Source organism: Haliotis cracherodii, unplaced genomic scaffold (genome assembly GCF_022045235.1).
Source record: "Haliotis cracherodii isolate W230 unplaced genomic scaffold, xgHalCrac1.p SCAF_27, whole genome shotgun sequence".
In the NCBI taxonomy this organism is placed as follows: Eukaryota; Metazoa; Mollusca; class Gastropoda; order Lepetellida; family Haliotidae; genus Haliotis; species Haliotis cracherodii.
Genome location: NW_027266283.1, coordinates 2621897 through 2648602, shown reverse-complemented (window position 1 = coordinate 2648602; position 26706 = coordinate 2621897). Strand labels below are relative to the sequence as shown.

General features: G+C 40.3%; 3 protein-coding genes across 4 annotated transcripts; all 3 read left to right on the top strand.

Annotated features, from left to right (window-relative positions):
• The first annotated feature begins 1995 nt into the window (after positions 1-1995).
• On the top strand, positions 1996-16321 carry LOC139473260 (uncharacterized). Of its 2 annotated transcripts, none has more exons than XM_071255796.1 (5): positions 1996-2047; positions 14815-14925; positions 15241-15336; positions 15519-15653; positions 16059-16321. In XM_071255796.1, exons 2-5 carry the CDS (start codon positions 14823-14825, stop codon positions 16262-16264), a joined length of 540 nt encoding a protein of 179 aa, XP_071111897.1. In that variant the 5' UTR covers positions 1996-2047; positions 14815-14822; the 3' UTR covers positions 16265-16321. The 2 variants fall into 2 exon arrangements, with proteins under 2 accessions (XP_071111897.1, XP_071111896.1); XM_071255795.1 differs by lacking the exon at positions 1996-2047 and adding an exon at positions 13971-14051.
• On the top strand, positions 4337-12954 carry LOC139473262 (uncharacterized). Its single transcript, XM_071255799.1, has 4 exons — positions 4337-4407; positions 10691-10827; positions 11066-11203; positions 12673-12954. The coding sequence occupies exons 2-4, from the start codon at positions 10695-10697 to the stop codon at positions 12894-12896; spliced, it is 495 nt and encodes a 164-aa protein (XP_071111900.1). The 5' UTR covers positions 4337-4407; positions 10691-10694; the 3' UTR covers positions 12897-12954.
• Positions 16322-23583: 7262 nt separating the features above from the next.
• On the top strand, positions 23584-26050 carry LOC139473258 (uncharacterized). Its single transcript, XM_071255794.1, has 5 exons — positions 23584-23664; positions 24423-24533; positions 24852-24947; positions 25130-25264; positions 25670-26050. Exons 2-5 carry the CDS (start codon positions 24431-24433, stop codon positions 25873-25875), a joined length of 540 nt encoding a protein of 179 aa, XP_071111895.1. The 5' UTR covers positions 23584-23664; positions 24423-24430; the 3' UTR covers positions 25876-26050.
• Positions 26051-26706: the final 656 nt, after the last annotated feature.

Below are 26706 nucleotides of genomic sequence, written 5' to 3'. Positions count from 1 at the left end.
CAACAGATGCTCAGTACAAATAACCACTGCTTTCAGTTACGCATTTGCGGTAAAGGTGTAATACAACATCCTCTCCGACAGCAGAGATTCCAATATTGTGCTTTACGTATACTATTCCAGACTTATGCCGGTTATATAATGCTTGAGCACTGATATACCATGCCCTAGTTTAGCATTCACACGCTACTCAGACAGAGTATTCTGACTCCGACCCGACCAGTCCTTGTTTTAGCCCCTTAATGCCGAGCATCAGACAAGCAGAAATTCCAGTTTGTTGCTTTAACTTTCCAGACTAATGTTGGCTATATAATCCTTGAGCACTGATTTACCATGTCCCAGTTTAATATGCTAACGCTACTCAGACACAATATTCTGAATCCGAGCCGACCAGTCCTTGTTTTAGCCCCTTGATGCCGAGCATCAGACAAGCAGAAATTCCAGTTTGTTGCTTTAACTTTCCAGACTAATGTTGGTTATATAATCCTTGAGCACTGATATACCATGTCCCAGTTTGACATGCTAACGCTACTCAGACACAATATTCTGACTCCGAGCCGACCAGTCCTTGTTTTAGCCTCTTAATGCCGAGCACCAGGCAGTGTAACAACAACTATCATCCATTAACCTTTTAATGGCAGAGCACAGGCGCTCTATCCACTAGACCAAAGAGGCGAGAGAGGTATTGGAGAGGTATTGGGTGTCTATAATTCAAAATGAATATGAACTTGGTTTAAATGGAAATGTCAGTGGAGAGTATTGCATTAATATTATTATTGTGACGAGTATCATCAACGATGTTAAGAAGTCGTATCAATCTTTCTCAGCGGGGGCACGGGTGGCCCAGTCGTCTAAGGCGCCGCGATTCGCTGTGCAGAGTTGCGTCCCTTGGGCACGCCAGAAACCTATGATTGTGGGTTCGAATCCCGGTTCGCCCCGATTATGTTTCTAGGTTTGTCAGCTACATACCCGTGCTCGTGGTTTCACCGTAGTGGTAAACGTCTGAGACCTGCATCACTTCGGGCTTTCCTCCCACATTAAGCTGACACGCCGCGTTATAACTGGAATACTGTTAAAAGCGGCGTTAAACACAACTCACTCAGTCAATTTCTGAGCAAGTAAGTTTGAAATAAAGATAAGGCTAAGACAACTGTAGACTAAAAGGAGTCAACAGGTTGATCTTTGATCTGAAGGAGTGTATTTCTCTTTATCATATGCACACAGATGAGTTCTCGAAAACAAATGATTTGTATTAAAGCTACACGTGTGTAGAACATCGGGCCGCCGAAGTCATGTGATTACTTTAAATAATTATGTTGTTTTATGAAATTGTAAAGCCCTTTTTTTTATCGACTCAATTTGATTCAAGATACATTTATTTTTATCTAAGGATACTTCCATAAATTCATTGGAAAAAATATACTTATACTGGTAAATTCTCTATTTATAATCATCCAAGTATAGAATAGTTGATTTTCAATTTATGTTTTATTCAATAAACTATTATAACTATAACTATTAACCACAGATGAACCGTTATTGAGACAATCGTCTTTAAACAAATACAAACACCTTTTCTCAAGAAATCTCTTGACACTTGAGCCATATTACTGGAATTATTGTTCGGTCATAACACGATTGCTTCTGTCGGTATATTATGATTAATTCAGCGTAATTTGTCTGATGAGTGCTTGTCAACCCTAGAAAAGGAGTGCGATCGTCTTCCTTCCAGGACATAGGATATCATCAAGATACTCGGGGTGTCCTTCATTTTCCTGACAATAAGACCCGCCCTACACTTGCCAGTGCTGATTTCCTCGTTACTAACTCAATGAGGACTCCGTGACCTACTTTGTTGCAGTCAGAAATGACGAATACCGACGCAAGATGGACATCCAGTGCATGTCCTGTTATGCCAGCGTTACAGGAAACACTAACGCTATTAATATTCTGTAAACTCTGAAACGGATTGCAAGCATATTCAGTGTACTGAACCTGCTGAAAATATGTAGAACGTGTTGACATGAACTGCGTGTTTGTCTAATGTACGGTACGTATAATGACGGGATGTGAAGGACTTGCACTTAATTTTGTTGATTTGTTTGGTGTTTAACGCCGGTAGTTCTGTAGAGCACGGTAGTGCTGTAGTGCATGGTAGTCCCCGTAGTGCATGCTGGTCCTAAAGTGCATGATAGTCCTAAAGTGCTTGATAGTCCTAAAGTGCTTGATAGTCCTAAAGTGCATGATAATCCAAAAGTGCATGATAGTCCTATAGTGCATGGTAGTCCAGTAGTGCATGATAGTCCAGTAGTGCATGATAGTCCAGTAGTGCATGGTAGTCCAGTAGTGCATGATAGTCCAGTAGTGCATGATAGTCCAGTAGTGCATGATAGTCCAGTAGTGCATGATAGTCCCTGTAGTGCATGATAGTCCCTGTAGTGCATGGTTGTCCCTGTACTACATGGTAGTCCAGTAAAGCATGGTAGTCCAGTAGTGCATGGTAGTCCCTGTAGTGCATGATAGTCCCTGTAGTGCATGATAGTCCCTGTAGTGCATGGTTGTCCCTGTACTACATGGTAGTCCAGTAGTGCATGGTAGTCCAGTAGTGCATGGTAGTCCCTGTAGTGCATGATAGTCCCTGTAGTGCATGGTTGTCCCTGTACTACATGGTAGTCCAGTAGTGCATGGTAGTCCAGTAGTGCATGGTAGTCCCTGTAGTGCATGATAGTCCCTGTAGTGCATGATAGTCCCTGTAGTGCATGATAGTCCCTGTAGTGCATGATAGTCCCTGTAGTGCATGGTTGTCCCTGTACTACATGGTAGTCCAGTAGTGCATGGTAGTCCCTGTAGTGCATGATAGTCCCTGTAGTGCATGATAGTCCCTGTAGTGCATGATAGTCCCTGTAGTGCATGATAGTCCCTGTAGTGCATGGTAGTCCAGTAGTGCATGATAGTCCCTGTAGTGCATGGTAGTCCAGTAGTGCATGATAGTCCAGTAGTGCATGATAGTCCAGTAGTGCATGATAGTCCCTGTAGTGCATGGTTGTCCCTGTAGTGCATGATAGTCCCTGTAGTGCATGATAGTCCCTGTAGTGCATGGTTGTCCCTGTACTACATGGTAGTCCAGTAAAGCATGGTAGTCCTGTAGTGCATGGTAGTCCTGTACGTGTAGTACATGATAGTCATGTAGAGCATGGTAGTCCTTGTAGTGCATGATGGTCTTAAAGTGCATGGTAGTCCAGTAGAACATGGTAGTCCAGTAGTGCATAGTAGTCTCCGTAGTGCATGATGGTCCTATAGTTGATGGTAGTCCAGTAGAGCATGGTAGTCCGGTAGAGCATAGTAGTCTCCGTAGTGCATGATGGTCCTAAAGTGTAGAGCATGGTAGTCCAGTAGTGCATAGTAGTCTCCTTAGTGCATGATGGTCCTATAGTGCATGGTAGTCCAGTAGAGCATGGTAGTCCAGTAGAACATGGTATTCCTACAGATAATGGTAGTCCCCGTAGTGCATGATAGTCCAGTAGAACAGGATAGTCATGTATTGCATAATAGCATAATAATTATAATAGCATAATAGTGCACAGTAGCTAGTCGAGTAGAAAGAACATGGTCGTCCTGTAGCATATCGTAGTCCCCGTAGTGCATGGTAGGCCCCGTAGTGCATGATAGTCCTGTAGTGCACAGTAGTCCTGTAGAACATGATAGCCCAGTAGAATCCGTGGGGATTCCGGGTTCAAACAGATCCCCAGAAACCTATGCTTGTCGTAAGAGAAACCTATGCTTGTCGTAAGAGAAACCTATGCTTGTCGTAAGAGAAACCTCTGCTTGTAATAACAGGCGACTAATCGAATTGGTTGTCATTCTCGTTAATTTCCTTGAATTCGTATCGTTCCACAACGGCACTCAATGATCTCGAGAAAGCTAGCGTATGTAACATAACCATCACAAAATATCCTCTATCTATTTGTTAAACAAAGCAAACCAGGGCGCGTTCTGTGAACTCCTTGAGTTACATGTCCTTCCTTATTCCGTTGAAATGACTAACACGTCATCGCGAATATTTTAGGACACAGTACACATACCAAATAAACAAAATTACAAATACTATCCTTTATTGTTTATGTATGAAAGGAGAAACGTTATGTTAATATTGGTACACTAAGCTTGGCATCCGCTATTCATTAATTATGTTTTTCTTCTTGAAACTGGAATTAAATAGCATCAGAAATGTTGAGGTCACCGCGAACAGGTGACTGCAGCGCCCCAAATATAAACAGCAGTGCAGTGATCCTACAGTATATGTATCCGCTATCGTCCGTCATTTCCGTGAATATCCGGATCATACGACGGAGTTGTGTGCACGGGTCACATCCAACTGTTGGCAGGGACACGAACGACGCCAGACTTACGGTACGTGTACGCTATTTTCCTATTTGAAACAATTAGCTAACGCCGTCTGTCTCCATGAATTTAGCGGCCGTTGAAAACTTTAACAGCCCAAGCAAATTTATATCCTGTTTATATCCTAAGTGAATTTAACTCATTAAGGATTGATTAATCTCTGTATCCTTCTGTCTTCTGTCCTCATGTACCGATGTACATTACTTTGTACTAACCGTTTCCTTTCTTATGTTAGCACTTTTCATTAATAGTATGTTTTTCTCCTTGAAACTGGAATTAGATAGTATCAGAAATGTTGAGGTCACCGTGAACAAGTGACTGCAGCGCCCCAAATATAAACAGCAATTCAGTAATCCTACAGTATGTTCTTTCTAAAAGAACAAAAAAACGGCCATTATGAACGATTATTATTTTTTAACCATGTGGTATTTTACACTGTTTGTGTCGTAGGATCTGTTTGATGTCGTGTATCAGGAGTGTTGGTGCCATTCGATGTTATATTTGACAATGTGCTTGCTTATATTTGACATGTCCCTGTGACTAAAAAGAATAATCAACCCAATTGTGAGCAAAAAGTCCTTTTTCATCTGTAAGACGGTGGCACGGGTGGCCCAGTCGTCTAAAGCGCCGCAATTTGCTGTGCATAGTTGCGTCCCTTTGGGCACGTCAGAAACCTATGACTGTGGGTTCGAATCCTATGTTTCTAGGTTTTTAGCACCATACCAATGCTCGTGGGTTTCACAGAAGTGGTAAACGTCTGAGACCTGCATCACTTCGGGCTTTCCTCCCACATTAAGCTGACACGCCGTGATATAACTGCTATTCTGTCAAAAGCGGCGATAAACCCAACTCACTCATCTATAAGGGATCTTGGAGTTTTGACACCGGATGGTTGAGAAGTTGACAAAACACCATTGCACAGATGGATCTGGTCACGTGTTCATGAACGTCGATGGGACGGGCGTTTATTCCAAGAATGTGATGACGATTCTCATGATGAACAGAAAATTCCGCTTTAGATAGAAAGAAGGAAGTTTTAGATGTTAATCAATCATCTCCTAAATAAGGACATATATAACCGCACCGGGTTTTCTTACTGTCATGGTTAAACATTATGTAAGGGTGGACTGTTCTTAGAATCAAAGTTTACTTTAAAGTTCTTTTACAAGATAATGAGTAAATGACAGAAAGACCTTGTGTGATGTGGACTTGTGTGATAACGTGTGTTACTGATATGTTGATTGTTTAATACTATGTTAACGTACAAACAACTAACGGCTGCCATACTTAACACAATGTATACATTTTCGTTTTCCTCACGGATAGTGTTATAGTCAAGTGTTCGAAGCTTGATACTGATACCAGTGCGTTGCCGCCGTGATATAACGTGAATATAAATGAAGCTAAAACCGGCGTATCACTCACTGACTCACTTACTCACTCACTCACTCAACCCACTCACTCACTCACTGAATATGAATACTGATAACTGCGACTCAACTCACTCACTCACTCACTCAACCCACTCACTCACTCAACCCACTCACTCACTCACTCAACCCACTCACTCACTCACTCACTCAGTCACTCGCTGAATATGAATATTGATGACTGCGACTCAACCCAGTCACTCACTCACTCAGTCACTCCGTCACTCACTCACTCACTCACTCAGTCACTCAGTCACTCACTCACTCACTCACTCACTCAGTCACTCAGTCACTCACTCAGTCACTCATGCAGTCACTCCGTCACTCACTCAGTCACTCACTCACTCAGTCACTCCGTCACTCACTCAGTCACTCACTCACTCAGTCACTCCGTCACTAACTCAGTCACTCACTCACTCAACCCACTCACTCACTCACTCAACCCACTCACTCACTCACTCACTCAGTCACTCACTGAATATGAATATTGATGACTGCGACTCAACCCAGTCACTCACTCACTCAGTCACTCCGTCACTCAATCAGTCACTCAGTCACTCACTCACTCACTCACTCACTCACTCAGTCACTCACTAACTCTCTCACTCACTCAGTCACTCAGTCACTCACTCACTCACTCATTCAGTCACTCCGTCACTCACACAGTCACCCACTCACTCAGTCACTCCGTCACTCACTCAGTCAGTCACTCACTCACTCACTCATTCAGTCACTCCGTCACTCACTCACTCACTCACTCAGTCACTCCGTCACTCACTCACTCACTCACTCATTCAGTCACTCACTTAATATGAATATTGATGACTGCGACTCACTCACTCTGAGATATGAAATTATGTATTGATTTTGGGTTATATTTGATAAAACTATGGACGTCCTTGGTGATGGCTTATGTAACAAAACATCAACCTGTTCACATGAGCAGTGAGTGTGTTTGAGTGCGTGGACCTATTTGCCCGGGAGCCCCAATATGACGGAAAAGCGACCCATATCTCTCATTTCAGATTTCAAATACTCACGCTAGCAGAATATGTCCGGTTTCTTACACTAAACTGTAGACACCCTCGGGTACATTATTCATGAAACTGTACAGCGAGTTGGCGTCATCTTATCATAATATTACCTTCGACCGCCTCCTGATCTAGTGAAATAGAGACCTCCGTGGTCAAGTGGGTACGGCGTCTGCCAGGAGAGCAGAACGTCGGGGTTCGATCTCCAGCCGCGTCGTACCAAACGATGTTAAGAGATGGCACTTGTTACCCTGCCTGACGCTCGGTATTAAGGGGGTGCAAGGCTTGGTCGGCACGGAGTCTGTATGCTGTGTTTCAGTGGGGCATCCATGTTAATTTGCGGTATGAGATGGCCTCGGGTGAGCACCATACAACCAACATTTGTCCGGACTTGTACAAGCAGCCACACTCGCACGCACGCACGCACGCACGCACGCACGCACGCACGAGCACAAAAAAACCACACACATGCTACAGAGGTTTGATCATCTTGAAAGCGTCATCAAACCCCACTTCACCTCTCCCACCGCGCACATTTCCCTCACTTCAAAACGAAAATCAATTTTTATAATTGATTGTTGAGCAACTGATTACTCACTTTGCAATGTACCTGTATTGTTGATTGTACGTGGTAACAATTTTATGCGGCGCTTATATAATGGCACGCGCTCTGGTTGTCTATGGTGCTACTGCCATGACAGCCTGTGTTATATAGTGATGTGGGGTAGAAATGGGGTTTAACGTCGCGTCTAAGAACATTGCAATTACAGCGACGTGCATGTACGTGCGTGTGTGGCTGCTTGTACTCGTCCGGACTGATGCCGACTGATGTCGATGGTACGAGGTCCTAACACCCATATCGCTGGTGTACATGCACGTCGCTATATAAGTGTAATAATCTTGGACGCGACGTTAAAACCCATTTCACCTCACCTTACATGAAAGTAGAGATGTTAACGGTAGCGTCAAAAAGAAATATCTATCAACGTTAACACATGCCAGGCGGTATATATACCATATTTGACGTAATAAGCGCCCCGCTCTAATAAGCGCCCACGGCGATATTTGCTAATAAATTGGCTAGTGAACAATCCCAATTAGCACTCCTTCCTATTGATCAATGTACACAAGACGTTTTTATTCGCGTTAAATACGAAGTCGTGTGTTATATGCATTCTTAATTATGGGCAATTAAATTCTGGAAAAATGTATCTGTCGCATATAAACATTTCAGTGTGTCAGCATAAACCACGAAATTTATCTTTCAACGCTCTTTTTTCCACCAAAATAATATTCTAATAAGAACCCCTTATTTCTAATTTTGAGAGCGCGCTGGGCGCTTATTACGTCGTATACGGTATGTGTGGCCCAGTGGTTAGCCTAAACAGTCCTTGGTGTGAATCAAGCTCTGATTGTACTCTTTTACATTACATTCGTCCAAAGTGTTCTGATATTTTCTTCCCATTGTTAGTATGAGTCTCTTTCAGTTCAACACAAATCAAAATTTCACAAGATAGTAAACACTGCAAGTAAAATGTCTTTCATCTTTATACGGGTGGCTAGTCGTAAACAAAGCAGCCAAGTTATCACTGACTCAGCTAATTTCGTACATCTTGAATACAAACGTTCCCCTTCGCGCCGCCGCTATCAAACTGACGTTGTGAAAACTAGAAGAGCTCTTACATATCTTTTACACACACCTCCAGACATTATGTACAGGTTTATATTTATGATGCCAATGTTTCTTATAATTACTCAATATCTGTTAGTTAAAAATTCACTCTTAAATGTAATGTTGCAACTAGTATCTCACTTTACATAATTTTAAGTTATTAAAAACAGGTTTATGCCGGGTGGTTTTTAAAAACATTTGCTGTCTCATACTTTTTAAAATAACTCTATTTTATTTCAGTGTCCCTATCTTTATATCTTATCATCTGTTTTGTGAACTTTATGTATCTATTTAATTAAAATATCCATCATAGTTCGTGATAATGTACGTACATTAAATGCTTAATGTACACTTGTCACGCGGCTCTTTTGTCTAAATATTATATTGTCATGATCTGTGATATATGTCAAATTCTGAAAACGTAATAAATTATTATTATGTACAGAGTAAAATAAAAAGTGCAACATAGAGGATTTGGGTAATCCTGGCAAAGTCAGACTGGTTAGGCTCATCATCAGCTCAGGGCCCTTCCCCCTCCACACGCAGCCCAGACAGCGAATGGGACTTCTCCCGGGAAGCTCTGTCTAGTCAAACCCACACTGAACATTTCGGAGAATGTGAAGACTACCCAACACTGCAGCCTTCTGCATTACCCAGATTGTCAGAAGGGCTGTATTCCTGGTAGCAAACCCGGGTACTCTCCCAATGCCAGTCAAAAGATTGGGAGGTACCAAACCTAAGGCACCGAGAACAATGGGGAGTCGGACAACTTGGTACTAGGAATGCAAGCGTCACATTTCGAACGCGGTGTCTGCATAAATGCCGTGTTTTTTTCCTGAATCTTGTCAATCACATTTGTGTCAAAAAGGAAAGAAAATTCAATAATATAAATAATTTCATTGGATTTATCAAAAAGGACAAGACCAGGTTTGTTGGCCCGAATACATCTGAGAATTATACGGGTCTATTGCAAAGGATTTTGCATTTATCATTTTCAATGACGCCCTCTACATATTCTGGCTCGTACCATGGACGGACCTCTGAGTCAAAACCACAGGCATTGCGAAGACGGTAGTAAAATGAACTTGGCAAGCTGCCATTATATATTACTGTCAGTCTATTGGTTTAGAGGTATGCAGAGACACACATTTCGAGCCCAAATCCGCAGACGAAAAGAAGTTAAATACAATTTAGTTTTATATAAATTAACGCTATGCTAAACAGGAGACTTAGACTAACGTAGGTCCTATTGCCTTTGGTGTTTACACTGCACTCCGTCATGCGTACCATACAGCCTTGACCTACTAGCATCTTATCCCACTGCAGAAGGGAATAATATCACCGCGGACCGCGGATATGTACATAAGTCAGCCCTTGGCGCGGTTTCCTGAGGTCAGTATACACACAACGTAATATTATATTGCCTCTGTGTGACATGTTGTACAGAAGACGGCCCATATGCTGCACAAGCTGTTGTAACTGGACGATATCTAACGTGTTAATGCCAATACTTAAAAACAATGTATAAGACATGGGCCATGCATGTGTGTGAGTTCATGTATAGTCGGACATCGTTAAGACTGTACACTTGCGTTGGTTGACGGACAAAACGCAAGGTTGTGGCGAGCTCAACACTACAATGCAATACGCGACTGCACTTATTTGAGGTCATCCGTTCCAGTGAAGGCGTCTGGATCATCCCCGTGCCCCCGCCTTGCGTGTGTAACGACCAACAACACGCATTCAGGTCAACGTACGCCTGTATTGACCCGTTTCACTGACTGTCTAGCTCATAATGGATGTACGGGTATCCTAAAGTAAACGTTCATTGTAGAAACCAAATCTGATGACTGGATATTTAAATGTGAACGCTTTAGCGTTTATTTCCAGTGATAATAGCTTTAGGTGGAATTGAATTCGAATCCCCAGGAATGACGACACTGGGTTTTTCCAATGTATTATTAGTAACTGAGCTGTCGTTTCACTATGTCCATTGTTGTTAAATAAATGAGTGTAGGTGTACAAGTGATCTATTATCGCACTAGGCTAGATTGTCAGGTAATATCTGTTTTCTGGGTAACGCAGTGAATGTAGGCTGTGGCGCTTACTTCTATTTGTCTTGTAGCAGTAGAAAGTTTTATTGTTTTACTCTACTTCAGCTGGATGAAGAAGATGGAGAGACTACCGGGATCTATAAAATTAACGGGGATGTCTGGAGGGCAGGCTACTCACAGCAATGTGGCTGCGGTGGTTGAAGGGGGGATGGGCAACATCTATCACGGGCCGCAACACAAAGGTAACTATTTTCGTAAATGCATTTTTTGTTAAAGATTGACACTTTCGTATTAAATATGATATAGAACAATACAGAGGCTAGGTCACCAATGGAAACAATGTATATGCCGCACTCATCTGAGTAAATATGGAAAGAAACATTATTTGAACGATTGAATTGATTTCAGTATAGGCTAATGTTACACTGTTGCTTGGGGGGAGTACTTGCAATATGTGTAAATGTGTGTAAATTTGTTCAGTGGAAAAGACATACCACAACAACGTGAGCGGCAGCACTGGAGTGACGACCGTCAACGAGGTCACAGGAGACAAGGTCAACATTGGCAGCAGCAGCAGCAGCCCATCACAACAACCAGCGTCACAAACTACATCTCAAAGTAGGGCTCACATATTTATCTAGGTTTAGAGAACATATAGAATACTAAACGAGCTCCCGTGTAATACCAGTTTTATGAAACGAGTGAATAGTTCTTGTATTTGAAGAGCGGAAGCGAGTTTCATAAAATTGGTATTAAACGGGAGCAAGTTTAGTATTTTATTTATTACTCGCCATTTATAACGTTTTATAGAATTTAACTGTCGTGTATGAATGGGGAGACATCTACACGATCCACAACATAATCCTTTTGAGTTTAACAGAATACTACTTCAAACAAGTCAAATGTTGACGCATATTAATTTAATACCATACACGGCCCACCTTTAGAATTCAGGCGTCCGTTCTACAAAGTTTAACGCCGCTTTGAACAGTATTCCAGTTATATCACGGCGTGTCAGCTTTATGTTGGAGGAAAGCTCGAAGGAATGCAGGTATATGACGTTAACCACTTCGATGAAACCCATGAGCACGGGTATGGTGCTGACAAAGCTAGAAAAATAATCGGGATGAACCGGGATTCGAACCACAATCATAGCTTTCTGGCGTGCTCAAGGGACGCAACTCTGCACAGCGAATCGCGGCGCCTTATACGACTGGGCCACCATTGCATATATAGACAGACATTGCATATATACTCACCGTCAAAAGAAACGCGAACCAAGAAAGATATAGAGAAGTATGTACCTTGAGAAGAGATGTTTCCAATGTGTACCGTTTAATGACAAAAGTAACAACCTGTCAAATGTTACCACCGTTGTAATGCCTATCAAACAAGTTACCACCGTGTCTTTATTCTCATCACAATATGGTGCACATGATTTCCAAACTTAACACGCTAATCCTGCACGAGACAAAAAGTGCAGCTCGAGTCACGGATCTATGGCGTCACATGTGACGTTCATGAGAGTAGGTTTATACAGACTGAGTATACCAGTTTGTTGGTTTGTGCACGGAACCAATCTCATATCTCTTGAATATGAGTAGTTCTTCATGTATTAACCAACATCTATGGTTTTCACGTGTCTTTTGTCGGTGTGTTTATGTACATATATGTATTAATTGTTTGATAGGCATTACTTAGAAGTTGACGGATGATGAGGTAGACACAATGTTATAGATAACAACTTCAATACTGTAAAAAGCGACGTTTCAGTATAGATCCTTATACCGTTGTAAAGCAAGACTGAATGGGGGACATGGTACATATATATAGTAGTATATATAGTACACAGTACACCTACTATATATATTCTGTACATGTCCCGTATTCAGTCTTGCTTGTCAACGGTATAATGATCTGAACCGAAACGTCGCTTTTTACAGTATCAAAGAAACTGTTATCCATAAAATTGTGTCCACCCATATATGAAGGGGTATATCTCTAAACCAGAATGTTGTTTAACGTATATATGATTTAACACACATGCCGAATCATATGGTAATATGTACAGTTTACCACGGTTCCAGGTCCAGCCTTGGAGCTGATGACGGTTGAAGATGTTCAGGATCTGATGACCAGAGAGCGTTTTCCTGGACCCACGAGAAAAACATTTGAGGAAAATGGCATTGACGGCAAATACTTTGTGAAACTTTTAGAAGAGGGCGTTTTGGAAGAGCTCGGTGTCACGTCACCCCTTGCTAAAATGAAGATAAAAACAATTCTCGAAAATCGTTCCAAGAAATCTAGTTGACTGCCCCATTGATGTTCGCCTATCATTCGGGTCCACTATGCTTCATCCTTGACCATCTCACGACATGACATGGACCATGGACGATGACAATTGTTGCCGCTTTAGTGTTATCAACTGTCATTCATGACATCAAACGATTAATTGTTTTAATCAAAGTACATATTCGTTACCTGATTTTCATCGACTCATATTTTATCAAATAAATATTATCTATTTACTTCAATGTATGCATCACTGTTGTGTTTTCAAGCGTGATTGCGGAATTAATTTGGGATAGATTGATCCGGCTCTGTGTTTGTTTGTTTGTTTGTTTGTTTGTTGTTACAACAGGCCTCCAGGTAGGTCCGCGCTTAAGGCTTTATTTTATTTCAAGTGTGTTACTGTGAAGGGTTTGCCCATTATTTATTTGTTTGTTGCTTAATGCCGCACTCAGAAATATCACAGCTATATGACGACGGTCTGCAAATAATCAGGTGGACCAGACAATCCATTGATTGACATCATGAACATCGATCTGAGCAATGACCTGCATCAACCAAGTCAGCGAACATGACAACCCGATCCCGTTAGTCGCTTCTTGCAAGAATAGGTGCTCCCTAAGACAAGCATGGCTTGCTAAAGAGCAATTATAACCCGGTCAGACGATGTGACGGGGCTTGGTGCATGCGGGTCACCGTTAGCATGGGTCGTTTGTCATGATTTCCGGGACACTATTGTCTTCAGGCAACCGTAACATCACTCACTCACTCTCTCAATCGACCGACACAACCCACCCACTCACTCACTCACCAGTCAAACACTTGACCCAATTTTTACATTCTGAAAATCGTTTCGCACAGGACACTAAAATTAGATCCTTGTCACCAACAGATTTTTTTCTGCATGTACATTTGTTGGCAACTGATCAAATTTCAAAAGCGTTGATAGTCAATGCGAGTGGTAACCTGTCCGAAATGGAAAATCTAATTTTGGAGTTGGTGTTGGAAATATTTTACGAGAAATGACATGGGCGTTCCCTGAGAAAAGTAGATCCACGTCATGGAAATAAAAATAAGTCCATGTCATAAGAAATCAATAAAGTCAACACTATAGAAAACTGTCACATCGCTAAACCTACAAAGAAACCAGACGTTCATGATATTCGTCCACACAAAGGTAATACTTTATTTCATGAGCAATTATTCAAAGTAATTAAATGAGGAGGCTTTTATTAAGGATTTGAAACTCAGTACAGTGTAAGAACATATTATAACCGATGTAGTTGAAATGTTGGAATTATCCAAATCACAAAAACACTAATTGTTAATGTTCAATTGTAATGTCATCAGAGTATGCAGTTTGGTATATTTAACAAATATTTTACGGATTAAAAAGTCGTTTATGGACATTCTGCTTTTATTGAACATGTAACTTCAACACAACCAAGCACAACCACTTCAAAACGTCCAATGACACAAATCCTGGGGCCTTACGATACACGGCATCTGTAGCCTGTATGTCAAGCACCACTGTTATCAGGTCTGGTGTGGGGACACGAAGTTTCACCTTCTTACAGTTGGTTGGCTGGTTGTTTTACGCCGCACTCAGCAATATTCCAGTTATATGACGGCGGTCTGTAAATAATCGAGTCTCGACCAGACAATCCAGTGATGGGTATCATGAGCATCGATCCACACAATTGGGATCGATGACATGCATCAACTAAGTCAGCGAGTCCACCCGATCCCGTTAGTCGCCTCCTACGACAAGCATAGTCGCCTTTTACGGCAAGCATGGGTTGCTGAAGACCTATTGTACCCCGGATCTTCACGGGTCTCTTCTTACAGGACAAGTCGACTTTGGGATAAACGAAGTTTGAGAACTGTCTGTAAATGGTACACCACTGTGGTCATAATCTGAAGGATCTGTTATATTACAGGTTAAACAATGGCCACAATTACCGTGACAGGGGCAGACGGAAACGCAAAAATAAAGAACTCAAGCGTTACTGGGATTCAAAACAGTAACGGAAAACTGCCACCACAGAAAGGTATGAATTGTTTATTTATCGTTTGATGTAGTCGCTTAAAATAACAAACAATTGAATAACACATACACTGTATATGGACAAGTTGTTATGCTAAAGTCTGGCTCTCCTACATAGCCAGTTCGTAGCTGGGTCTTCGGCGTGACGAGCGAACGCTTTAACCACTAGGCTACCCGACCGCCCCCGAAGCATTTGATTGTGTCAGCTCATGATATGATTATGGAAAAGGACTTTTTTTCATTTTTAAGTATTACTATTATTATAATCTTATAGAAGGTTAATCATGTATGCATAAGTAATATTTCATATATTCACCAGATGTAAGCAGCATGGAGGTGACGGGTGCCAAGGGTAATGCTGAGGTTGAAAATTCTGTCGTCAACGGCATTAATAACGGCCAAATGGGATCTATTGGTGAGTTTATGGATTCGCTGGAACAGATCCTTATACATTACCATGTTAATATGGTTGGTCTTTCATCCAAGTATCAATAAAATCAAGAAACGTAATACCATTTGAATTAGACAATTGACTCAATCGGTTTTTTATCTCCACACATTGAAATCATCATCGATATCAGTAATAATTCATTCCAGAAAACAGGCAGCACACATACAATATTGGAAATGCACAAGGCGTCGTAGGTGGGCAGGACATGCGAGGCGCATCTGTGGATCAAGGAGGAATCACAGGGCAAAAATCAGGACCCATTGGATACTTCAAAGGCAAAGGTAATTATAACATTTCTGTTAATCTGCTGTGTTATATGAATCTTTGAACCGCTGATATTTCATTCCGGGATCAATACTTCATTGGGAACCGAAATATGATTAGCTATGTACATATCTTTGCTGAAAGGCTCCAACGTTTCTAAAACGAAATTATGTACAAGCGAAAATTAATCTTTTCTACACTACAAATAAGTGTCCTTCAAAAAGTATTCATAGATGCTCCTGAGACGGAGTAGTATTAATACAGAATCACTGATCTTAAGGAAATATGCTTATCATAAATTGTTTAAAAATAACTGATAACACTGTGTAACATTGAAACCATCAGTAAGGCTTCAACGTGACGTAACCTTTGGGTTTTGGCTTTTATTATGAAATATATTTACGACTCCGTTTGCATTCCAGCTCGTTCGGACATCTCTGAGGAGGACATTGTTGGTCTCTTACGGGAGAAGAAGCTAGAAAAACACATTCCACTGTTCGAGAAACATGGCATTGATGGGGATTTATTGTCTCAGCTCAACGAGGATGAACTCAAAGCAAACTTTGGGATTGACGACTCGTTTGAAAGGAAGAAAATACTGAATCTGAAGAAATATCTTCCTCAATAATATATTCGCTCAACCATCTCGACTGTTAAAAGATCATATGTAATAGATTATCCTTGTCAATGCTATCAATGTCATTATGAACTATCAAAAGGCTTCTCACTGTAGTTGGATCAACATACTCTTTGTTTATCATTTGAAGAGTAGATTTTGCATTGCCTCATGCTATCATCCATCATTACACAATAAATATTAGATCTAAAAACAGTGTTGTTATATGGAACATGAAAGTTCTGTGAATAAGTAAACAACAATCATACTATCCCCGTTCCCATTAGCATTCATTCATTAGTACTTCAACTGAGTGAGTGAGTGAGTTGGGCTTAACGCCGCTTTCAACAGTATTCCAGTTATATCACAGCGTGTCAGCTTAATGTCTCAGACGTTTACCACTTCGGTGAAACCCACGAGCACGGGTACGGTGCTGACAAACCTAGAAACATAATTGGGGCGAACGGGGATTCAAACCCACAACCATAGCTTTCTGGCGTGCCCAAGGGACGCAACTCTGCACAGTGAATAACGGCGACTAAGACGACTGAGGGAGTGAGTTGAAATTTAAAGTCACATCGGCAATATTTCAGCCATATCATGACTCCTTAGACTACTGCCCCCTGTACCCCCCTACTTCAACTGAAGAATGACTATCTGTAGAAAATGAAATTTGTAGAATGCGAAAACGTCATGCTGAAAATGAAGCATTTTATAATAATGAATGCTACTGGTGGGGCAGGACATACTTACACTTTTCGCAAACGCCTGGTGTCACATCACTGATTTTAAATGGTCCATTCATATAAGCTTCACAGCTATTTTGCCCTTTAGGCAAAATCTTTTTCGGTGGATAATCAGGGGTGCATTTTTTTGCATTGAAATTTTATAATTGCATATTACATCATGAGCACACATCAGATGAACAGACCGCATCAATATGGGTCGTCCAATGGGTATACAGTTCATTCATAGTAAAACCGAAACGTTTGCTATTCAATATAAATCCGTAAGTTGACACTAGCGATACACAACCCTGCTCTTTCTGCCTGACATCAGCCTAGATATCTATGACCTATTTGTAACGTAAAACATGGTGTTATATGGTGATAATACCTCATCAGACGGAAAGCTTGAGTTGTCTTCCTGTCATGCTATTCATAACCTTGTGTCATTTAAGGAACGTATTCCCGAGAAATATGGCTATAAATATATCCATGTCAGTATGTTAACATGTTATACTGGGAATGATAGCGAGGCTCATAACGCGAAGGGCCCTTCAGTTTCAAGGTAGGTTGACTTCCTTGTCATACACAGCTCTGTGTTATTAAAGATTAAACCCACCAACGGATGAGAATAAATAAGAAAAAGCATGTCTTCCGCTTGTATATAGCCACCATGTAGACACAGTTCGTAATCTAATTTGTTTGTTTGTTGTCCAGTTTGTCAAAAGGACACAACAGTTAGAAGATGAAAAACCACGAGAGAAACCTGTTGCAATTTTGGGCAGTTATATTGCATATCATAGTTGTTTATCTTTTTTTATTCAGATTACAAAATGTCAAAGTATGATATCACAATGAAGGGAGGTGAAGGCACAACAGAAACGTCTAATATGGCTGGTATCGTCCACGGCGGGATGGGTAATACCTCCACTACCAACCACAACCAAGGTAGTCAACTGAAAGAGATTTGTAAAATAGACTTAAGTGTCCTGTGGTTATATCCCATTGCTGTTCATTTCGATGTCATATTTTGAAATGTTCCTTTTAAAGATTCAAATAATTAAAAAAACACAGATTCATAAGAAATGTCATACATTAATGTGGTAAAAGAAAAGACGTATATACATAATTCGGCAAGAATATTTCGTTATTTATTGGATTTAAATAGAAGACAAGAATACTGTTTTAACAGGGCTAAATTGAACTTGGAAAAGGATATACAGCATAACATGGGTAACATTGCCAGCATTACGAACACTGTACGCTTATCTCCTTTCTACAATACATAAAATAAACGGGATCACTTTGTTTGTTTGGGAAAATACTATGTTAGGGGTCCTATGTCTTGAGCTTCTTTTCGATCTGAATAAATGAAACACCCATAGTTGTCTTTAAAAGAAATATGGCCCTGGACATTTGCGTGTGCTCAAACATAATTTTAAAACATCATTATACTCAAGTTGCACTGACAGTGTGTAGCACCTTTTAAGACAATTAAGAACGCCTTGAAAGATTTGTTCGGTGAAACCCACGGTCACGGGTATGGTGCTGACAAACCTAGAAACATAATCCGGGCGAACCGGGATTCGAACCCACAAATCATAGGTTTCTGGTTTAAGACAATTAAGAACGCCTTGAAAGATTTGGTTCTATAGCAAGCGTCATTATTATGTCATAGCAGCTCTCATTGCTTTGCACTTATTACGTGACAGTAGTTGAAAGAAGGGAGCCAGAGTCTAGCTCTTTGTTGTCCCTAAATCTTAATTAGTCCATTGTTCTCGTGTTTTCGGCTAAAAAGGTATTGCAACATATTCTGAATATTGAATAATTATAAATTATATACAAACCCTTATAAACCCTTTCCATATTGATAAGAGGTCTCTTTAAAACTATGAATCAGCAATTGGTCAATGTGTTAGTTGCAGTGACCAAACAAATAATAAAGATTAAATGAGGATAGCGATTCGCTGGAACCCATCCTCCCACATGACGAGGCTAATATGGTTGGCCTTGCATCCATCACATGTAGCAAATAAAATCAAGAAACATAATCTAATTTGATATCGAATTTAACAATTAACTGAATTGGTTTCCTATCTCCACAAATTGATCTAATCATCATTAACATTTTATTCCAGAAAACAGGCAGCAAACATACAATATTGAAAATGCCCAAGGCGTCGTAGGTGGGCAGGACATGCGGGGCGCATCTGTGAATCAAGGAGGAATCACAGGGCCAAGATCAGGACCCATTGCATACTTCGAAGGAAAAGGTAAATTACTGTTAATCATCTGTGTTACATGAAACTTTGAACAGCTGATCTATCATTCTGGGATCAATACTTCATTGATAGCCGAAATATGATAAGCTATGATCTTTGCGGAAAAGCTCAAACCTTTCCAAAACGAAATTCTGCACCCGTATTTATTTTAACTATGAATATGAAAATGAATCTTTACTTCTGCAATATAAATACGTATCCTTCAAAATGTATTCATAGATGCTCCTGAGACGGAATGCTATTAATACAGAAACACAGATCTTAAAGAAACACGCTTCTCCTAAATCGTTTATAAGAAAACTGATAAACAATATTTTTTAACCAGCGCCACAGTGACATACTGTTTCATTGTGTAACATGAAAACCATCAGAGAGCTTCAACTTGACATAACGTGTGGGTTTGGGCTTTTATCTGAGAAGAAGAAAACAACAACAATCATCTCATTTGCGTTGCGTTTCATCTCGTTGGTCATTTACGGAAGGAATTCTCCAGGAAAGTTGTTATAAATAGATCCATGTCAATATGTTAATATGTAATACCGGGTAGGTGATAGCGAGGCTCATTGCATGAAGAGCCCTTCAGAAGCAAGGTAGGTTAACGTTCTTGTCATACACAGATCTGTGTTTTTTAAGTTTAAAACTAATCCAACGGCTTTGATATTATAAGAAACAAGCGTATAGTCGACGAAGTCATCTATATCCCCCGCCTATTTTAACACGTTATGGTCCCAAACCAGGTAAATGACCCAACATTTCTCTAAGCCCATGTCAAAATAGCTGTAAAGGAAATTCTAAAATATACATTTCTAAAACTCCTTAATATCAAATGGCACCAGTTCAGTATGTGCTTTATATATAGACATGCAATGTTTGGCAAGGAAATATTTAACAGTTTATTTGTTATACTCCATAAGTGAACCCACCCTATAATAGAACCTAAGTCCAACCTGTTGTCATGGAAACATAAACAATAAAATACTCAAAGTGCTAAATATCAAAAGGCACCAGTTCAGCATGAGTCTGATAGACATGCAAAGTTTCGTAGGTAGTCAACGTAAAAAATATTCACGACTAATAAAATAGGTTTAGTGTATTCTGCATTTTTATTACAATGTTGTGTTAATTGAAATGTCCATTAAATACTGTTTTCAATAACACCGACTATATATTACACTTTAATGTGAAGAAAAAAACCCATGATATTTATTCATTATTTATGAATAAATCGTTATTGGTATATAATTATTAACTGATTTAACGAGGAACAAAACATAATAGTCCTTCAACCATAATTTTGGCACCCGGTATTCACAATTATTTTCCATTAAACACATAATCATATGACGGAAGATGGTCATTATCGAATAATAATCATTGTCCTAACTAGATGTATACCAGTATGTACAAAAATATTTTCTTCATTTTCATCCTATACTTTTGTGACCGTCAACATGGCCTTGTGATGAGAGTTGGAGTACAAGAACAGACGATTTAATGTCTCACAACATGTACTTTAGTATTTGTTATCCTGAAGTCGCATTTACGACACGCATTGCTACTTGTTAACGCAAAGTGAGTACGTCTAAATACAATTTAGCAGGCCTTGAAAGGTTAAGCTCTATTGCACAAGCCACAGAAATGTAGTCACAATGCACATTGAAAACATTTGCTTCGTCGCAATCCGCTGTAGAGAAGTCCCAGCTCTCTGTTTTCCCCAAAACTTAGTCGACTTCTAATGTGTTTTCTGCCGAAAATGTATTCCCTTTCATGCATTGAATATAAAATTATAATAAACAAAAGCAACAAGAAGAAATATCTGCTAAGAACTACAGAGCTCATTCGTTGTAAAATACTTACAAGTATTGACAGTAATTTATATTCAATCCCAATATGTAATAGTATGTACATTTTACATTCCAGGAAATCGACAAATTACAAACCAAGGTAATATAGGTAATATTGCCACAGGTGATAACCACAGCGGGAACATGGTTGCTTCATGCGGTGTCCAACCTGAAGCTGGTGGCACAAGAGGTAAGGCTTGTCCAAACAATCCAGTGATCGATATCATGTTCATAGATCCACGCAATTGGGCAAGCCTGACCACCCGACCCCGTTAGTCACTTCTTCCAAGAGTAGTTGCTCCCAAAGGCAAACATGGGTTGCTGAAGAGCAATTGTATCCCGGTGAGGCGATGTGACGATGATTTCTGGGACAGTATTGTCTGCAGGCAACCGTAACATGACTCACTCACTCACTCAATCCACCCACACAACCCAGCCACTCACTCACTCACTCACCAGTCATGTCCCCGAATGAATTTTAGGTGATCGCAAAAAGATGAGCCTTCCCGTCACAAACACATGCAAGGACATGTCAAACGTGAAACTATGACTGAATATGTGTACGTGAGTGACGTACCACGTGCATCATCATTAGACCTTTTGATTTGAAAAAAAACGTCACCTGGCTTTGTTATCTAACACTTGACCCAATTTTTACATTCTGAAAATCGTTTCGCACTTAAATTAGATCATTGTCACCAACAACAAAAATTCTGCATGTACATTTGTTGGCTACTGATCAAATTTCAAAAGTGTTGACAGTCAATGCGAGTGGTAGCCTGTCCAAAATCTAATTTTGGAGTTGTTGTTGGAAATATTTTCCGAGAAATGACATGGGCGTTCCCTGAGCGAGCCTGACCACCCGATCCCGTTAGTCGCCTTTTACGACAAGCATAGTCGCTGCAAGCATGGGTTGCCGAAGAGCTATTCTACCCCGGCTCTTCACGATATACAAGTATGTTCGTTTGTGCATGGAACCAATCTCATATCTCTTGAATATGAGTAGTTTTTCATGTTTTAACCACCATCGATGGTTTTCACTTGTCTTTTGTCGGTTAGTTCATGTACATATATGTATTGTTATCCGGCATAAGGGGTATATCTCTAAACCAGGATGTTGTTTAACGTATATATGATTTAACACACATGTCGAATCATATGGTAACATGTACTGTTTACCACGGTTCCAGGTCCAGCCTTGGAGCTGAAGACGGTTGAAGATGTTCAGGATCTGATGACCAGAGAGCGTTTTCCTGGACCCACGAGAAAAACATTTGAGGAAAATGGCATTGACGGCAAATACTTTGTGAAACTTTTAGAAGAGGGCGTTTTGGAAGCGCTCGGTGTCACGTCACCCCTAGATAAAATGAAGATAAACACAATTCTCGAAAATCGTTCCAAGAAATCTAGTTGACTGCCCCATTGATGTTCGCCTATCATTCGGGTCCACTATGCTTCATCCTTCACCATCTCACGACATGACATGGACCATGAACGATGACAATCTTTGTGGCTTCAGTGTTATCAACTGTCATTCATGACATCAAACGATTAATTGTTTTAATCAAAGTACATATTCGTTACCTGATTTTCATCGACTCATATTTTAAATAAATAATATCTATTTACTTCAATGTATGCATCACTGTTGTGTTTTCAAGCATGATTGCGGATTTAATTTGGGATAGATTGATCCGGCTCTGTGTTTGTTTGTTTTTTGTTGTTACAACAGGCCTCCAGGTAGGTCCGCGCTTAAGGCTTTATTTTATTTCAAGTGTGTTAATGTGAAGGGTTTGTCCATTATTTATTTGTTTGTTGCTTAATGCCGCACTCAGAAATATCACAGCTATATGACGACGGTCTGCAAATAATCAGGTGGACCAGACAATCCATTGATTGACATCATGAACATCGATCTGAGCAATAACCTGCATTAACCAAGTCAGCGAACATGACCACCCGATACCGTTAGTCGCTTCTTGCAAGAATAGGTGCTCCCTAAGACAAGCATGGCTTGCTAAAGAGCAATTATAACCCGGTCAGACGATGTGACGGGGCTTGGTGCATGCGGGTCACCGTTAGCATGGATCGTTTCTCATGATTTCCGGGACACTATTGTCTTCAGGCAACCGTAACATCACTCACTCACTCTCTCAATCGACCGACACAACCCACCCACTCACTCACTCACTCACCAGTCAAACATTTGACCCAATTTTTACATTCTGAAAATCGTTTCGCACAGGACACTAAAATTAGATCCCTGTCACCAACAGATTTTTTTCTGCATGTACATTTGTTGGCAACTGATCAAATTTCAAAAGCGTTGATAGTCAATGCGAGTGGTAACCTGTCCGAAATGGAAAATCTAATTTTGGAGTTGGTGTTGGAAATATTTTACGAGAAATGACATGGGCGTTCCCTGAGAAAAGTAGATCCACGTCATGGAAATAAAAATAAGTCCATGTCATAAGAAATCAATAAAGTCAACACTATAGAAAACTGTCACATCGCTAAACCTACAAAGAAACCAGACGTTCATGATATTCGTCCACACAAAGGTAATACTTTATTTCATGAGCAATTATTCAAAGTAATTAAATGAGGAGGCTTTTATTAAGGATTTGAAACTCAGTACAGTGTAAGAACATATTATAACCGATGTAGTTGAAATGTTGGAATTATCCCAATCACACAAACACTAATTGTTAATGTTCAATTGTAATGTCATCAGAGTATGCAGTTTGGTATATTTAACAAATATTTTACGGATTAAAAAGTCGTTTATGGACATTCTGCTTTTATTGAACATGTAACTTCAACACAACCAAGCACAACCACTTCAAAACGTCCAATGACACAAATCCTGGGGCCTTACGATACACGGCATCTGTAGCCTGTATGTCAAGCACCACTGTTATCAGGTCTGGTGTGGGGACACGAAGTTTCACCTTCTTACAGTTGGTTGGCTGGTTGTTTTACGCCGCACTCAGCAATATTCCAGTTATATGACGGCGGTCTGTAAATAATCGAGTCTCGACCAGACAATCCAGTGATGGATGAGCATCGATCCACACAATTGGGATCGATGACATGCATCAACTAAGTCAGCGAGTCCACCCGATCCCGTTAGTCGCCTCCTACGACAAGCATAGTCGCCTTTTACGGCAAGCATGGGTTGCTGAAGACCTATTCTACCCCGGATCTTCACGGGTCTCTTCTTACAGGACAAGTCGACTTTGGGATAAACGAGGTTTGAGAACTGTCTGTAAATGGTACACCACTGTGGTCATAATCCGAAGGATCTGTTATATTACAGGTTAAACAATGGCCACAATTACCGTGACAGGGGCAGACGGAAACGCAAAAATAAAGAACTCAAGCGTTACTGGGATTCAAAACAGTAACGGAAAACTTCCACCACAGAAAGGTATGAATTGTTTATTTATCGTTTGATGTAGTCGCTTAAAATAACAAACAATAATTGAATAACACATACACTGTATATGGACAAGTTGTTATGCTAAAGTCTGGCTGTCCTACATAGCCAGTTCGTAGCTGGGTCTTCGGCGTGACGAGCGAACGCTTTAACCACTAGGCTACCCGACCGCCCCCGAAGCATTTGATTGTGTCAGCTCATGATATGATTATGGAAAAGAACTTTTTTTCATTTTTAAGTATTACTATTATTATAATCTTATAGAAGGTTAATCATGTATGCATAAGTAATATTTCATATATTCACCAGATGTAAGCAGCATGGAGGTGACGGGTGCCAAGGGAAATGCTGAGGTTGAAAATTCTGTCGTCAACGGCATTAATAACGGCCAAATGGGATCTATTGGTGAGTTTATGGATTCGCTGGAACAGATCCTTATACATTACCATGTTAATATGGTTGGTCTTTCATCCAAGTATCAATAAAATCAAGAAACGTAATACCATTTGAATTAGACAATTGACTCAATCGGTTTTTTATCTCCACACATTGAAATCATCATCGATATCAGTAATAATTCATTCCAGAAAACAGGCAGCAAACATACAATATTGGAAATGCACACGGCGTCGTAGGTGGGCAGGACATGCGAGGCGCATCTGTGGATCAAGGAGGAATCACAGGGCAAAAATCAGGACCCATTGGATACTTCAAAGGCAAAGGTAATTATAACATTTCTGTTAATCTGCTGTGTTATATGAATCTTTGAACCGCTGATATTTCATTCCGGGATCAATACTTCATTGGGAACCGAAATATGATTAGCTATGTACATATCTTTGCTGAAAGGCTCCAACGTTTCTAAAACGAAATTATGTACAAGCGAAAATTAATCTTTTCTACACTACAAATAAGTGTCCTTCAAAAAGTATTCATAGATGCTCCTGAGACGGAGTAGTATTAATACAGAATCACTGATCTTAAGGAAATATGCTTATCATAAATTGTTTAAAAATAACTGATAACACTGTGTGACATTGAAACCATCAGTAAGGCTTCAACGTGACGTAACCTTTGGGTTTTGGCTTTTATTATGAAATATATTTACGACTCCGTTTGCATTCCAGCTCGTTCGGACATCTCTGAGGAGGACATTGTTGGTCTCTTACGGGAGAAGAAGCTAGAAAAACACATTCCACTGTTCGAGAAACATGGCATTGATGGGGATTTATTGTCTCAGCTCAACGAGGATGAACTCAAAGCAAACTTTGGGATTGACGACTCGTTTGAAAGGAAGAAAATACTGAATCTGAAGAAATATCTTCCTCAATAATATATTCGCTCAACCATCTCGACTGTTAAAAGATCATATGTAATAGATTATCCTTGTCAATGCTATAAATGCCATTATGAACTATCAAAAGGCTTCTCACTGTAGTTGGATCAACATACTCTTTGTTTATCATTTGAAGAGTAGATTTTGCATTGCCTCATGCTATCATCCATCATTACACAATAAATATTAGATCTAAAAACAGTGTTGTTATATGGAACATGAAAGTTCTGTGAATAAGTAAACAACAATCATACTATCCCCGTTCCCATTAGCATTCATTCATTAGTACTTCAACTGAGTGAGTGAGTGAGTTGGGCTTAACGCCGCTTTCAACAGTATTCCAGTTATATCACAGCGTGTCAGCTTAATGTCTCAGACGTTTACCACTTCGGTGAAACCCACGAGCACGGGTACGGTGCTGACAAACCTAGAAACATAATTGGGGCGAACGGGGATTCAAACCCACAACCATAGCTTTCTGGCGTGCCCAAGGGACGCAACTCTGCACAGTGAATAACGGCGACTAAGACGACTGAGGGAGTGAGTTGAAATTTAAAGTCACATCGGCAATATTTCAGCCATATCGTGACTCCTTAGACTACTGCCCCCCGTACCCCCCTACTTCAACTGAAGAATGACTATCTGTAGAAAATGAAATTTGTAGAATGCGAAAACGTCATGCTGAAAATGTAGCATTTTATGATAATTAATGCTACTGGTGGGGCAGGACATACTTACTCTTTTCGCAAACGCCTGGTGTCACATCACTGATTTTAAATGGTCCATTCATATAAGCTTCACAGCTATTTTGCCCTTTAGGCAAAACAT